The following is a 12,251-nucleotide window of genomic DNA, read 5'->3' as shown; positions in this document are numbered from 1 at the left end:
TAATTTCATGGTTCGGTCTTATATAAACTCTTTGTATAGGATACCCCCGCTCACATGTCTCCACATGAATGGTCAAGATCAGACCATTTGTAGCACTTTACAACACTTATAACATCTACAAAGCGGGTCGTATTGGTAGTATCACAAAGATAAGGTATCCCTCCTTTATCCTTATACTACATACCATTTAGGTTATTACTTAAGGCATGATCCACTTGTATGTCTCCACATACATGCTTATGTTACATTAAATAACCATGGATCTTAGTTTATTGGATTGAGTAAATGCTTATAAAATAATACTTATTTTATTAATAACAATATGTTTACAGAGTGTTTACAAACTACGAAACTACCGGGAGAATTAGGATACCAATCCCAAAAAAGAAGAAGGTAACAGGGAAAAATTTCCTGCAGGAAACCTGATCCCTACGAGGAATCCCCGCCCCGATCCTTGTAGAAAATTTCACAAGGATGGAGAATGAAATGGGGAGTGGGGATGGAGATGGGGAATGGCATCCCCAGCCCCACCCCGCGCCGTGGACATCTTTATTCACGGGTCATGTTTGTGACACAATTGAATTGGGAATTCTGAATCCCAGTTTCCTACTACTTCTCTCAAAATCCCTATTCTTTTTTCTATTACTCCTTCTTCCTTTTTCAAGTCTTGGAGACCACGCATCCAATTCTTTAGATCCTAGATAATAACAAGGTTTCACTTATGGTTGTATCCCTTCATCATTGAAGAGATGTTCTGGAGAAGACATGGAGGGCATCGTGAAGAATTTAGGAATCTACAAAGGTAAGTTTTAGCTGTTCCTTTTTTCTTCTCTTAAATGCATGCTAATCTTTATTGTTTATCTATTATGTTATTATTTTTATACTGTATTTTGTTTATGTAAAATCGAAATAAAATTATAAGGCGATCACACGTTTATGCTTGGGATTCGATCCCTTCAATTAATTAAATACTAGAGGGAGCATAACTCCCTCACTCACTCTCTGTCATATGCTGAAGTGTGGCAGAGGAATAACAATCAATTATATGATTTACAATTTACAGAAATCCTTTCTACAATCTTCATCTCCTTCCCTCTGCCAAACTCTCTCAAGAAGAATCTTGTTTTAATTCATAATATATCTTTTCATAACATTGTAATTATCCCTACAATGTATCACTTAAGTATTTCATAAAAGCATAAAATTTCCAAAAAAAAAAAAAAAAAAAAAAAAAAACATTGGAATCACCCTAACTATTATAGGTACTCCACAAAAATACATAAGTAGTTGTCACTTGAGTCGCATATTCTATTCACATGATTTTTAGGTTGAGATTTCAAAAGCAGCTCGAAATCTCCAACATTACCTAAAATGACATTAATTTAAATAATGAATTAGCACTATTGTTTATTAAAGTTTCCATAATTATGTTAACAAAAAAAATCCAACCAACACTCAAAAGTATAATCTTGAACAATACTTAAACAAAGCAACTTGACAAAAACAAAAACCAATATACACAAATAAGGCAACTTAACAAATTTTCCAAAACTATATCTTAGATAAAAATGAGCAAATATACTGTACCTAAAATAAATAAAAACACCTTGGCAAAACAATCATTATACATTCATTACATATCCAAAGGTTTAAAGAACTTGACAAAGCAATAAAACAACCATTATAACTTCACTTTAAACTAAAGTTACCTGAAGTGTAACAATTTCCTAAACACCCCCCTCCCCCACCCAAATATAAACTAAATTAAGCAAATATTCTTAGACAAAAATAAGCAAATACACTCTACCTAAACGAAATAAAACATCTGGGTAGAACAATCATTATACATTCATTACATATCCAAAGGTTTAGAAACACTTAACAAAACAATGAAACAACCATTATAACATCACTTTAAACTGAAGTTACCTAAAGTATAACCATTTCCTAAACACCCCCCACCCCATAATATAAACTAAATTAAACAAATATCCTTAACCAAAACTTAAAAAAGGGACTTGACAAACAGTACACAAATAAAGCAAATTTCACATTATAAGATCATTGACACAAACAAAGGCTACTATAATTACAGGATAGTCATGTTTCATTCTCCCGTAACTAATTATAGTCATACATAATTATTTTACTACCAGAATTGCAGGATAACAACATATTGAACCTCATTTACAAAGTTTACTAGAATTAGAATATTAATTCATACCTATTTCAATGGTCCTCTTTGTGATTGCACCATGTCTTCGATCATTTTCTTCATTTCTTCTATTTGTCTTGCATGATCTTCTTTTAATCATATATGATCTTCTTGAAGATCCTTCAAATGTGACTGAAAATTCTCAAATTTGACTCTTAGTATTCTCATTTCCATTTCTACGGATGATGCACTTGATGAAGAATTACCTCTCTTCGCTTTAAGCTTGAGTCCTCAACCAAGCCCTTTGAAATAGATCGGTCGTCTACCTAAAACCGCATCACATATTTCCTCTCCTAATTGTGGTTGAGACCCTTCTGAAATAGAGTTTGATTGTAATTCTACATTTGATTCTGCACATATTGTTAAGAGTAAGTTTGAATGAACTTAATTACTTGAATATAAATTAATAAAAAAAAAATTCTAAAAAGTACTATTACATGTGCATCATCAGCCTAATTCTCACAAACTCCCCACTTTTGGAGTGAGTATAATTAATTAAATAAACCTAATTAACATTGTTAAAAATTAAGGGACACTCATGGAATGCTTATATGAAGCAAGAAGAGCAATTAAAAAATGGTTTTGGATGTTCATGGATGTTTTTGAAGTTAGTGTATGAATGTTAGTTCCTCTTTTTCATCTTCTCGATTTCTTACATGCAAAGTGACTTCTCTTTCCACCGAATTCTATTATAGAAAAAAGAAAAAGAAAAAAAGTTATCTCTTATGTGTTAATGTGCAATTGGAGTAACAATAAAATGTTTTTAACACACACTTCCCACTATATATTACCACAATATGTATGAGTGGTACATATTACCATAATATGTTAATACTATTCAATTTTTCACTATATTAACACCATTCACAAATAACACAATATGTATATCAACACTACATATTACCACAATATGTTAACACTATTGAATTTATCACTATACTAGTACTATTCATATCAACACAATATGTATAAAAAACAAACACAAATATATATTGAAGTTTAATCACCAACACTCAAACAAACAATTAACAACAATTAACATAGATCAAAATCAAACCACTCATTTAAAGACAACCAAGAATTTAAAATTTTACATAGATTAGTATCAAGTGGATGAATTTTCTTCACGTGACATTCAAATACAAAGAATTGCATGACATTCAAATACAAAATATTATAGAAAAGAACCCAAGACAAATCAAAGTTATTTATTGGGAAAAATAATCACTGACGAGGGAGATCTAAAACCGGTTAGGCCTGTGTGCAATAGACGTTTGAACTGGCGGAGGCTTTAAGCGACAAACATTTGAACCGGCTGATGTTTGGGAGGTGAGAGGTGGACGTTTGGCCAAGAATCTAAAATGAGGTGAGGAGACAATCAACGATCTTGTGGGGAGAGGAGGCAGTTAACGATTGGGAAGACTTTGGAGTGGCCAGCAGGAGATTGGGGTGCCAGAGGGCGCAAGTGGAAGTAGATCTGGAAAGAGAGGAGGAGAATAATGGGCGCGCAGCGAGCAAGATGAAATAAAATTGAGGGAGGAAAGTTAGAGTTTTGTTAATATATCTCCCGACATTCATTAAATCTGTCAGCAGAAAGAATTTCTCTTGATGCGCTCTTCTACATCATAAGCAGTTACTAACTAATTCAATTTATTTTCAAGATCTGTCAACGGGTGAAGATAGAGCATTGAGATATAGTGCAAATCTCCCAACGATAATTATACAGCGTTCGGAGTTATTTTTATCTCCCATCAACATATGCTTTTTCTCTCGACTGTATTCTTCTTATTTTGATTTTATGCGTCGACAAAAAACTTTTTTTTTTTTGTAGTGTTATATAATAAATATCGTAAAAGAAATTGGAAATTACTTACCATGGATTAAAACACTCATTTTACTTTTTCGATAGTATATATATTATTGCATAAAAGATCTCATTAATTTAATAATAGACCGATGCTACCTCTAGCTAGCCATGTTCTTACCAGTTTCTTCTCAACCAAAATTCTTCAATCTTTTTTTCCTAGTTGAACAAATTTTAAAATGGGTTCTTAACCATAAGTCTTTGTTAATTTGGCCTAACAATCTAATTTAAATCATATTGTTCAATTAATTAATATTATACTTTAATTCCAAATTATTAAAACAAAATGTTTAATTTAATTTTAAAAACAAGATGCGAGTATTGTACATTTGACCTAATAAAATATAGTATTTTGAATTAATCTATGTCCAAATTAACAATGAAACAAAATGTTAAATTGTGAAACTTATTTGAAGTATCAATAAATTACTCGTACAAGTGGTCTATTTTGTTCATCCCCATTATTTTCCCTTTTTGGCAAAGCAAGTTGTTTGCTATTCTTTATTAAAAGGTTATATATTCACAAGAATTGAAGATATACTTTATTTTTTTATTTTTTATCCGCGTCTATCACTAATTTTAAAATTCTGCTATACTTTGTAAATATTTTCAACAGTTTTATTATTTGAAATAATTTTCTAAAATAAAAATTAAAATTTGTCTAATTGATCTCTAACACCTCATTTGGTAATTATTTGGTTTTTGAAATTTATGCTTGTTTCACATAATTTTTTTAATCATATTTTGTATATAAACGTATGAATTCTTACTCAAATTCTAAAAATAAAAACAAATTTTTTACTATTTTTTAATTTTTGAATTTAACTTTGATTTTAAAAACACTTCTAACATGTAAATTTTTTTAAAAAAATAAATAAAAGTGATGTTTATAGGCTTAATTCTTAAAAAAAAAAAAAAAAAATCAAAGGGTTACTAGACAAAAGTTACCTTCTTAATTTTGTATATATTATTCTTTAAATTTTTTAAAAATTTGAATGTTGAGATATTAAATTTACAATTGAAAAAGAAATAGATGTAACTTTTATTTTAGGGTTATTTTTAAATAAAAGAAAATGAATTAATTTATTTATAAATATAGTAAAATGTCATCATTATACTCCGCAATAAACATTTATCATCTATTTCATAGATATTTCTATCGCTTAAATATCTATTGTATGATAGATAGTAATATTTTAAAAATATTTTCGATAATTTTACCAATAAAAGAATTATTCTTTATTTCATAGATCATTCTCAGCTCAAAATTCATTTGATTATTGGAAAGTTGAACCATTGACCTTTTGATCCAAAATAGATATGTTAATAGGAAGAATGAGGAGCACGTGGTGTCAAAGGATAAACAAACAATCAATTCTCGCAAGGCTCATTCATAATCGTTATCGTATTGTTTGAAAAAAAAGCAGAGAAATTAGTGTGGATTCCTTGTGTGGATTCCATTTTCAAGTGACAGCTGAGCCTCTCTCGCGCACGCTGCCTTTGCTTTCCACATCCTCTTTCTGTCGTATCTCAGCCTTTTTCCAGTTGCCACTGCCATATCAGAGCAGAATTACAGGTGGATGCACACCCATTGTTTACGACTAAACTACCTCCCCCGCCTCGTCCGACGGACCTCTTTCAACCATCTTTTCAATTTCAATCTCGTATGTATCTCATATCTACTGGTTTCTTGTTCTTGTATATTCCTGTAGGTTCGTGAGCTAGGCTTTAGGAGGAGTTTCGAATCTCTCTTTGAAAGTACTATTCTGTGTTTCCTGATTCATCTTTCTGCTTTTTGTTGATTTTTGGCATGTTGCTTCCTTCTTCAGTTCCGAGATGGTCACGTTGCAATCGGCGCGACCGCTGATTCGTATGTATGAATACCGATCTTTGGGGAGGTTGAAGCCGGCAAACGTTGCAGTGAACATTGCGATTGGACTGGAGCGGAGTTGTGGAGGTTGGGGGTTCTGTTGCGATGCTGCTGCTACTAGTTTCTTACAACCATTTAAAGCGGCGACGAGCAATTGCTCTGCGATTCACGGTACTTATTATTGTTATTATTATTATTATTTTACAAATCGCATTGGATTTTGTTTATGAAGACTGTTGCATCGAAGAATGTCAGTTTTTCTTTCCGGATAAATTTTTTGAACTTATCTTTAAAGAAATTGGTGTTGTTTGAACTTCTGGAAATTATGAAGGTAATCAATATCATGTAGATCTGGTCTATTTGATTTTTTTTGTAACTACCAACTGGACTGTGGACCAATCTTAGGTTTAAAGCTAAATGCATTTGGCACCTTTTATTCTCAATAAGCTTTAAAAATTTGTAGGCGTATGTGTCAAAGTTTTGCTGCTTCACCTAGCATTTTCACCCAATTTCTCCTTCTGTCCTTACAAAATATCCGATTAATTCACCATCTGGATCATTAGTGGCAATAGTTTGGTAATTATTCGTATTCAATAGATGCAGTACTTGTGCCTTAGAAGAAAGGTAAATCACAAATCACGAGTTTGGCCATGGTTCCGTACGCATTGAAAATTGCTCTAGCTTATCGTTTTTTCCCCCCTCTTGTTTTTGTGCACACTTCTAAGGCTGATGCATGCCAAATTAGCTTTATTGGTATATTGCTTCGAATATAGTTCTTAGATTGAATTTGTAAGATCATGGCCCATGACTCACCAGCCTTGCAGTTTACATAATTTTGAAACTACTTGAGTATCTCTAGTTTCGTCCAACCATCTAATGATTAGGTAAAAGTTGTCTCCTTTTCATCTATCAATGAAAATTTTGTTTCTCCTTAAAAAAAAATTAGGTAAAGGTTGCCATGAGACCTCAACTGGTGGGAAGTCAACAAATATCGTATGGCATGATTGTCCTATTGGGAAGCCTCAAAGAGAAAAGTTGACTCAGCAGAAAGGTTGTGTAATATGGATAACTGGTCTGAGTGGTTCAGGTTAGTTCTCGTTTTCCCAACAGGTGACTGGTGTTATTTTCTGTTGCATTTTTAGGACCATCATCACCATCACCATTATAATGGATATTATTTTTTCTACGATATTTTCACCTTTATCTTGCTCTGAAATTTTTATCCCAGATGACTGTCACTTAATAGTTTCAGTAGTGATTGAACTCTTTTCTTTCCATCCTCATTTGGTTTTCTTTGTTAGCCAGAAGTCTGTAAGACTTACTTCACTGACCAGATTTGCAGGACAGATCACCCGTTTCTTTATGATTGCACATCTGCAATTTGGATTGATATTATCCTTTTGATGTACGGAGTCTACAAGTTATTTACAATTACATGACTTAGCTGTTCCTTTCACAGATAATAGTTCCATTGAGCATGTACTTGGTTAAGAATCTAAATTATTGATCCAATGGACTAGACACAGTTGACTTTCTTGTTGTTTCAACTCTAAACCAATTTGGCATAGAGAGGTAGAGTAGTTTCCCAAGCAAAAAAAGGAAAGAAGTATGTTGTGAAAGAAGGAAATAAAAAATTGGAGCTGCTTGTCAGCAATGAGGCATGTTTATTGTTCATATTTCGTAAGGTATGAGTAAATTTATTGTTCCTAACTAACTTTCATGCTCATCATCCATCAAATTATCTTCTATCATATAAACTTTTCGTGAAAAAGAGGTTTTGGGGTCATAAAACTGGTTTTTCACATTGTACGGTGGTCTGGTACAATTAGAGGATTGTTGTTTAAAATGCTTGTGTAGGATGATCCTTTCACTGTAGTTACTCTCTCTCTCTCTCTCTCTCTCTCTCTCACCTAGGGCTCTAATTATAGGAAAAAGCACTTTGGCATGTGCATTAAGTCAAGGCTTACATTCAAGAAGAAAACTGACCTACATCCTTGATGGTGACAATATTAGGCATGGTCTAAACAGTGATCTTAGTTTTGAACCCGAAGATCGTACAGAAAACATACGGAGAATTGGTGGGTGTCCTTGTCCATCTGATGAAAATTTTTCATTGACGTTTTTTATGTCACCCAAATTTCGTGGATATTAAACCAGATGGTCTACAGGTGAGGTAGCAAGCCTCTTTGCAGATGCTGGGATTATTTGTATTGCTAGTTTAATATCTCCTTTTCGGAAGGATAGAGATGCCTGTCGTGCCTTACTGGCAGAAGGTGATTTTATTGAGGTATGTTATTGTAATTATTGTTGTGCATGTAATCAGAGCATAGTTTCATTTCTTCTCACGGAGTTTGCAACTAGGACAGGGCATTAGAGTTCTGGACGTGGATGGAGGGCAATATCTTCATTGTTGGCATTATGCTTCTGTCATTCTTTTACAGGTTTTCCTTGATGTACCACTAAATGTATGTGAAGCCCGGGATCCAAAGGGTCTGTATAAACTGTCTAGAGCAGGGAAGATACAAGGTACTATTTTGGTTTTTTCCCAATATTTGGCTTCACATGATTCAACCTTTATTGATTTGGTATTTCGAAAAATTTTCTCCATTTTGAATGAAATCTTTCTGCCAATCTTGTCTGTAATTATGTGGTTGACATTGATAAGCAATCATCGCTCATCAAGATTCAACACTACTTGACAGGAATTCTTGTTGCCAATTTTCATGGACCCAATTGAAGAGATTGTAGCTTTAGTTGTATTATAAATTTAAATTTCTGTAATAGATAGAGTTATCGTGCTTCTATTTTTCCACTGATACCTATTTTCAGTTCTTGCGTTGATATTTGCATTCTGTTTTCAGGATTCACAGGGATAGATGATCCATATGAAGAACCATTAAATTCCGAGGTGTGTACTTAAGTTAGAACGACACACATTTTTCCTTTTTGTTTTCATACGGTCAAAGGATTACATATATTCCAACGCTAACACTTAGTTTGAAGGTTTCAATTTATTGCCTCTACCGTTGAAATGAATGACTTTTGTGTTCTTCAAACATCAAACTTAAACTGGTGAAGTGATTTATCATTGATCCAAAGTAACGTAAGCTTTGTCAAATGTTCCTTGTCAATATGGATAACAAATCTATCACACTGTCTTCCTGTTCAAACCCGTAAAGCTCAACTGTTCCTGTGATTTTAATTAATTGTTTCATTCACTGTTTCTTTCTAAGTTTGTTTTTTCAATTTATTTGGTCAGTGAATTATTTGATTTTTCCCTTGCTTTTGTTATTGTCTTAAGACTTGATCTTAAAAAGTTCGAATAACACTTCTCTTTTTGGCAGATTGTATTGCAATACAAAGAAGGGATCTGCTCGTCCCCTAAAGACATGGCGGAAAGAGTGATTTCATATCTAGAAGAGAGAGGATACCTGCAAGCCTAACATGAGGAAATGTGGGACTTCCTTGTTATCAATTTGAAACATACAGAAACTCGGTTTAGTCTAATGCAAGAGGAGATGGAATTACTCCCCTTATTTCTCACTGCTAGGAAACATCTCGTTTCCTTCAGTCTCTGCTTCCCAATTCTTGGGTCATTTAGCATTCTTCGTACAAATAAGGTTAGAAGCATGAGAAAGAGGATATGCGTGTGCTTATTATTTTGTAAGTACTTTGTAACTTTTAATTTTTTTTTGTCAAGTTCACACTAATCTTATTTAAATTCATCTCAAGTTTATTATGTATTTCGGTCCAATTTGATGATACTGATTTATTTTTCAGTAATTTATTTTACAAATTTTGCCTATAATAATTTTATGAAGGGTCCGCTTAGATTAATTTTCTAAGGTGTGAAAGGTCAATTGGATGCTGCGCTACAGCTTCTCCTAAATTAATGGATGATGGTATCCAAATCGGACTAAAGCTTTCCCTTGAAGCATGTATTGAAGCTTATCTTGTTCTTAAAGTTTCTACATCAATGGCCTCGTTGATGTAGAAACTTTTAAGAACAAGATAAGCCATACAGAACTTGGCTGCCCCGTGGCAAGACAAGGAGATCCTCTCTCTCCCTTCTTGTTTATTTTAGTTGCTAATTGTCTAAGTCGTCTTATTGACCATAGCTCGGCATTGAGTCATATTGGTGCTCATCCTATTGGTCATTCAGATTTTACTCCAACTCATTTATAGTTTGTCGATGACACTTTATTGTTCTCTACTGCTGAGAGATCTGCTATACAGAACTTGTTTGACATTGTCCATATTTTTTAATGTGCTTCAGGCCTTAAAATCAATCTTGCTAAGAGTGAGTTTCTTGGGATACATGTCTCTTACTCTGATTTTAACTGGTTATTGTGTTCCTTTTGGTTGCAAACAAGGTTATTGGCCAGGTTCTTATTTAGGGCTTCCTTTGGGTGGTAACTCTAAATCTATTTTGTTTTGGCAGCCCGTGATTGAGAGGTTTCAGGATAAACTCTATAATTGGAAGTATTCATATATTTCAAAGGGGGTGTCACACTCTCATTCAAGCTACACTTTCTAGCCTCCTAACTTATTATTTATCTTTGTTTAAGGCTCCTTCCTCTGTTATTAATTGCCTGGATAAATTGGTCCGAGATTTCTTTTAGGAGGACTCTTGTGGTAATGGTGGTGTGCATAATGTGAATTGGATGGTTTCTCAGCGTCCCCAATTATTGGGTGGCCTTGGCATAGGCAATTTTAAACTTTGAAATTCTGCTCTTCTTGCGGAATGGACTTGGCATCTTTTATCTGAGCATGATGCTTTATGGAGGAACCTAATTGTTGCTAAGTATTATTCCTCTTATTGTGTTTGGCCCTATCTTATCTTTAGTGTTTCTTCTAAGGCACTTTGGAGGTACATCTGTCATTTTACTGAGTTGACTGCTAATGGGGTTAGTCGTCATAGTGGTGATGGTTCATCTACATCCTTCTGGAACGACTCTTGACTTAGTTGTGGAGTCCTTGTCACCACTTATCCACGACTTTTTGGTCTTGTGCAACATCCTGAGGTTACAATTGCTAATGCTTGGAACTCTTCCATGTCTGCTTTGAATTTGAACCTACATCGTAATCTTACTGAGTTGGAGATTGTTGAATGGGCGTCATTATCCCTTCATCTGACATCTGTCTGATTGCGTTCCTCCCCTGATACTTGGTTGTGGCCGCTTGATCTTTCTTTGGGCTTTACTATTAAGTCTCTTATGACTGATCTAGTGGGCGATCTGGTTTCGGGTTTGACTAATCTTTACTCGGTGATTTGGAATGATAGATATCCTAAGAAGATTAAAATCTTTCTTTGGGAACTTAGCTGGGGTGCCATTAATACTGTTGATCGTTTGCAGCGCCGTATGCCTTATATGTCTCTTCCTCCATCTTGGTGTCATATGTCACAAACAAGTTGAATTGTCAGTTCATTTATTTTTTCACTGTTCTTTTGCTACAGGCATTTGGAACCTTCTATTGCCTCTTTTTGGTTGGTCTTTCACTTGTCCTAATGACATTTTCAATGTTTTGGCCGTAGTGTTAGTGGGTCATCCTTTTGGTGGAACTAAGAAGGGTATTTGCTTGGTCTTTATCCGTGCTTTCCTTTGGTGCTTATGGAGTGGAAGGAACAGGCGACTTTTTCGTGATACACGTTTTTCTACTGCTTGGTTTTTTGAGTTAGTTTTGTCTACTGCTTTTTTTTTTTTTTTTTTTTTGTTGTAAATTAAAGCACCTTTTCACTCATTTCAACTTATCTTTTTTAGTTAGTAATTGGCAATCCCTATTGTAGTTTCATTCATCAGGGTTTTCTCCTTATATGTATCAATAAACAGTTTCTTTTACCAAAAAGAAATTGTGCATGTATGTTCCTAGAGAGAAGAATATTGAAATTTAAGGTGCATTGAATAAGAAATTACCTAACGCAAATGTTAGAGGTGTTTAGTCTAAAGTAATTCAAGGATTCTAACTCTGATCATTTCTAGAAATTCTTCTTTGGGTTGATGAATTTTTCCTATGGTGCCTTCAAAGTAAATGTTAGATGTTGTATGTTTATGTGAAGGACAAATCATTGGAGGAGGTTGTCACAATTGGCTAGTAGTTCTACAATGTTGGAGGCATGGGAGAGAAACTCTAGTAGTATTTTGAATCTAATAGTTATTAAAGGAACATATATATATGTTAATCTAAAATTAAAAAATAAACTAGCCTTTTAATCTTAAAATTAATTACAATATATATATATATACATATATATATATATATATTTTAGAATCTCTATTTAATGTAACTGGGGATAATTTCAT

At 33.6% G+C, this 12,251-nt stretch overlaps 1 protein-coding gene across 2 annotated transcripts; it reads left to right on the top strand.

Annotated features, from left to right (window-relative positions):
* Positions 1–5,461: 5,461 nt before the first annotated feature.
* LOC120072496 (adenylyl-sulfate kinase 3) lies at positions 5,462–9,703 on the top strand. 2 transcript variants are annotated; one of them, XM_039024853.1, is made up of 8 exons: positions 5,462–5,743; positions 5,909–6,120; positions 6,896–7,036; positions 7,878–8,027; positions 8,118–8,236; positions 8,316–8,475; positions 8,811–8,857; positions 9,294–9,703. In XM_039024853.1, the coding sequence occupies exons 2-8, from the start codon at positions 5,916–5,918 to the stop codon at positions 9,390–9,392; spliced, it is 921 nt and encodes a 306-aa protein (XP_038880781.1). In that variant the 5' UTR covers positions 5,462–5,743; positions 5,909–5,915; the 3' UTR covers positions 9,393–9,703. The 2 variants fall into 2 exon arrangements, with proteins under 2 accessions (XP_038880781.1, XP_038880784.1); XM_039024856.1 differs by having other exon boundaries at positions 5,467–5,743; positions 8,391–8,475.
* The last annotated feature ends 2,548 nt before the right edge of the window (positions 9,704–12,251 follow it).

Source organism: Benincasa hispida, chromosome 3, assembly GCF_009727055.1.
Source record: "Benincasa hispida cultivar B227 chromosome 3, ASM972705v1, whole genome shotgun sequence".
Lineage (NCBI taxonomy): Eukaryota > Viridiplantae > Streptophyta > Magnoliopsida > Cucurbitales > Cucurbitaceae > Benincasa > Benincasa hispida.
This window is presented reverse-complemented; position numbering and strand designations above follow the sequence as displayed.

Excerpts from the sequence above, each read along its gene's own strand:
- LOC120072496 (XM_039024853.1), top strand. The coding sequence starts at position 5,916 with ATGGTCACGTTGCAATCGGCGCGACCGCTGATTCGTATGTATGAATAC. Across the intron at positions 7,037-7,877 it reads AACTGGTCTGAGTGGTTCAG|GAAAAAGCACTTTGGCATGT; the intron begins GTTAGTTCTCGT and ends CTCTAATTATAG. Across the intron at positions 8,858-9,293 it reads AAGAACCATTAAATTCCGAG|ATTGTATTGCAATACAAAGA; the intron begins GTGTGTACTTAA and ends TCTTTTTGGCAG.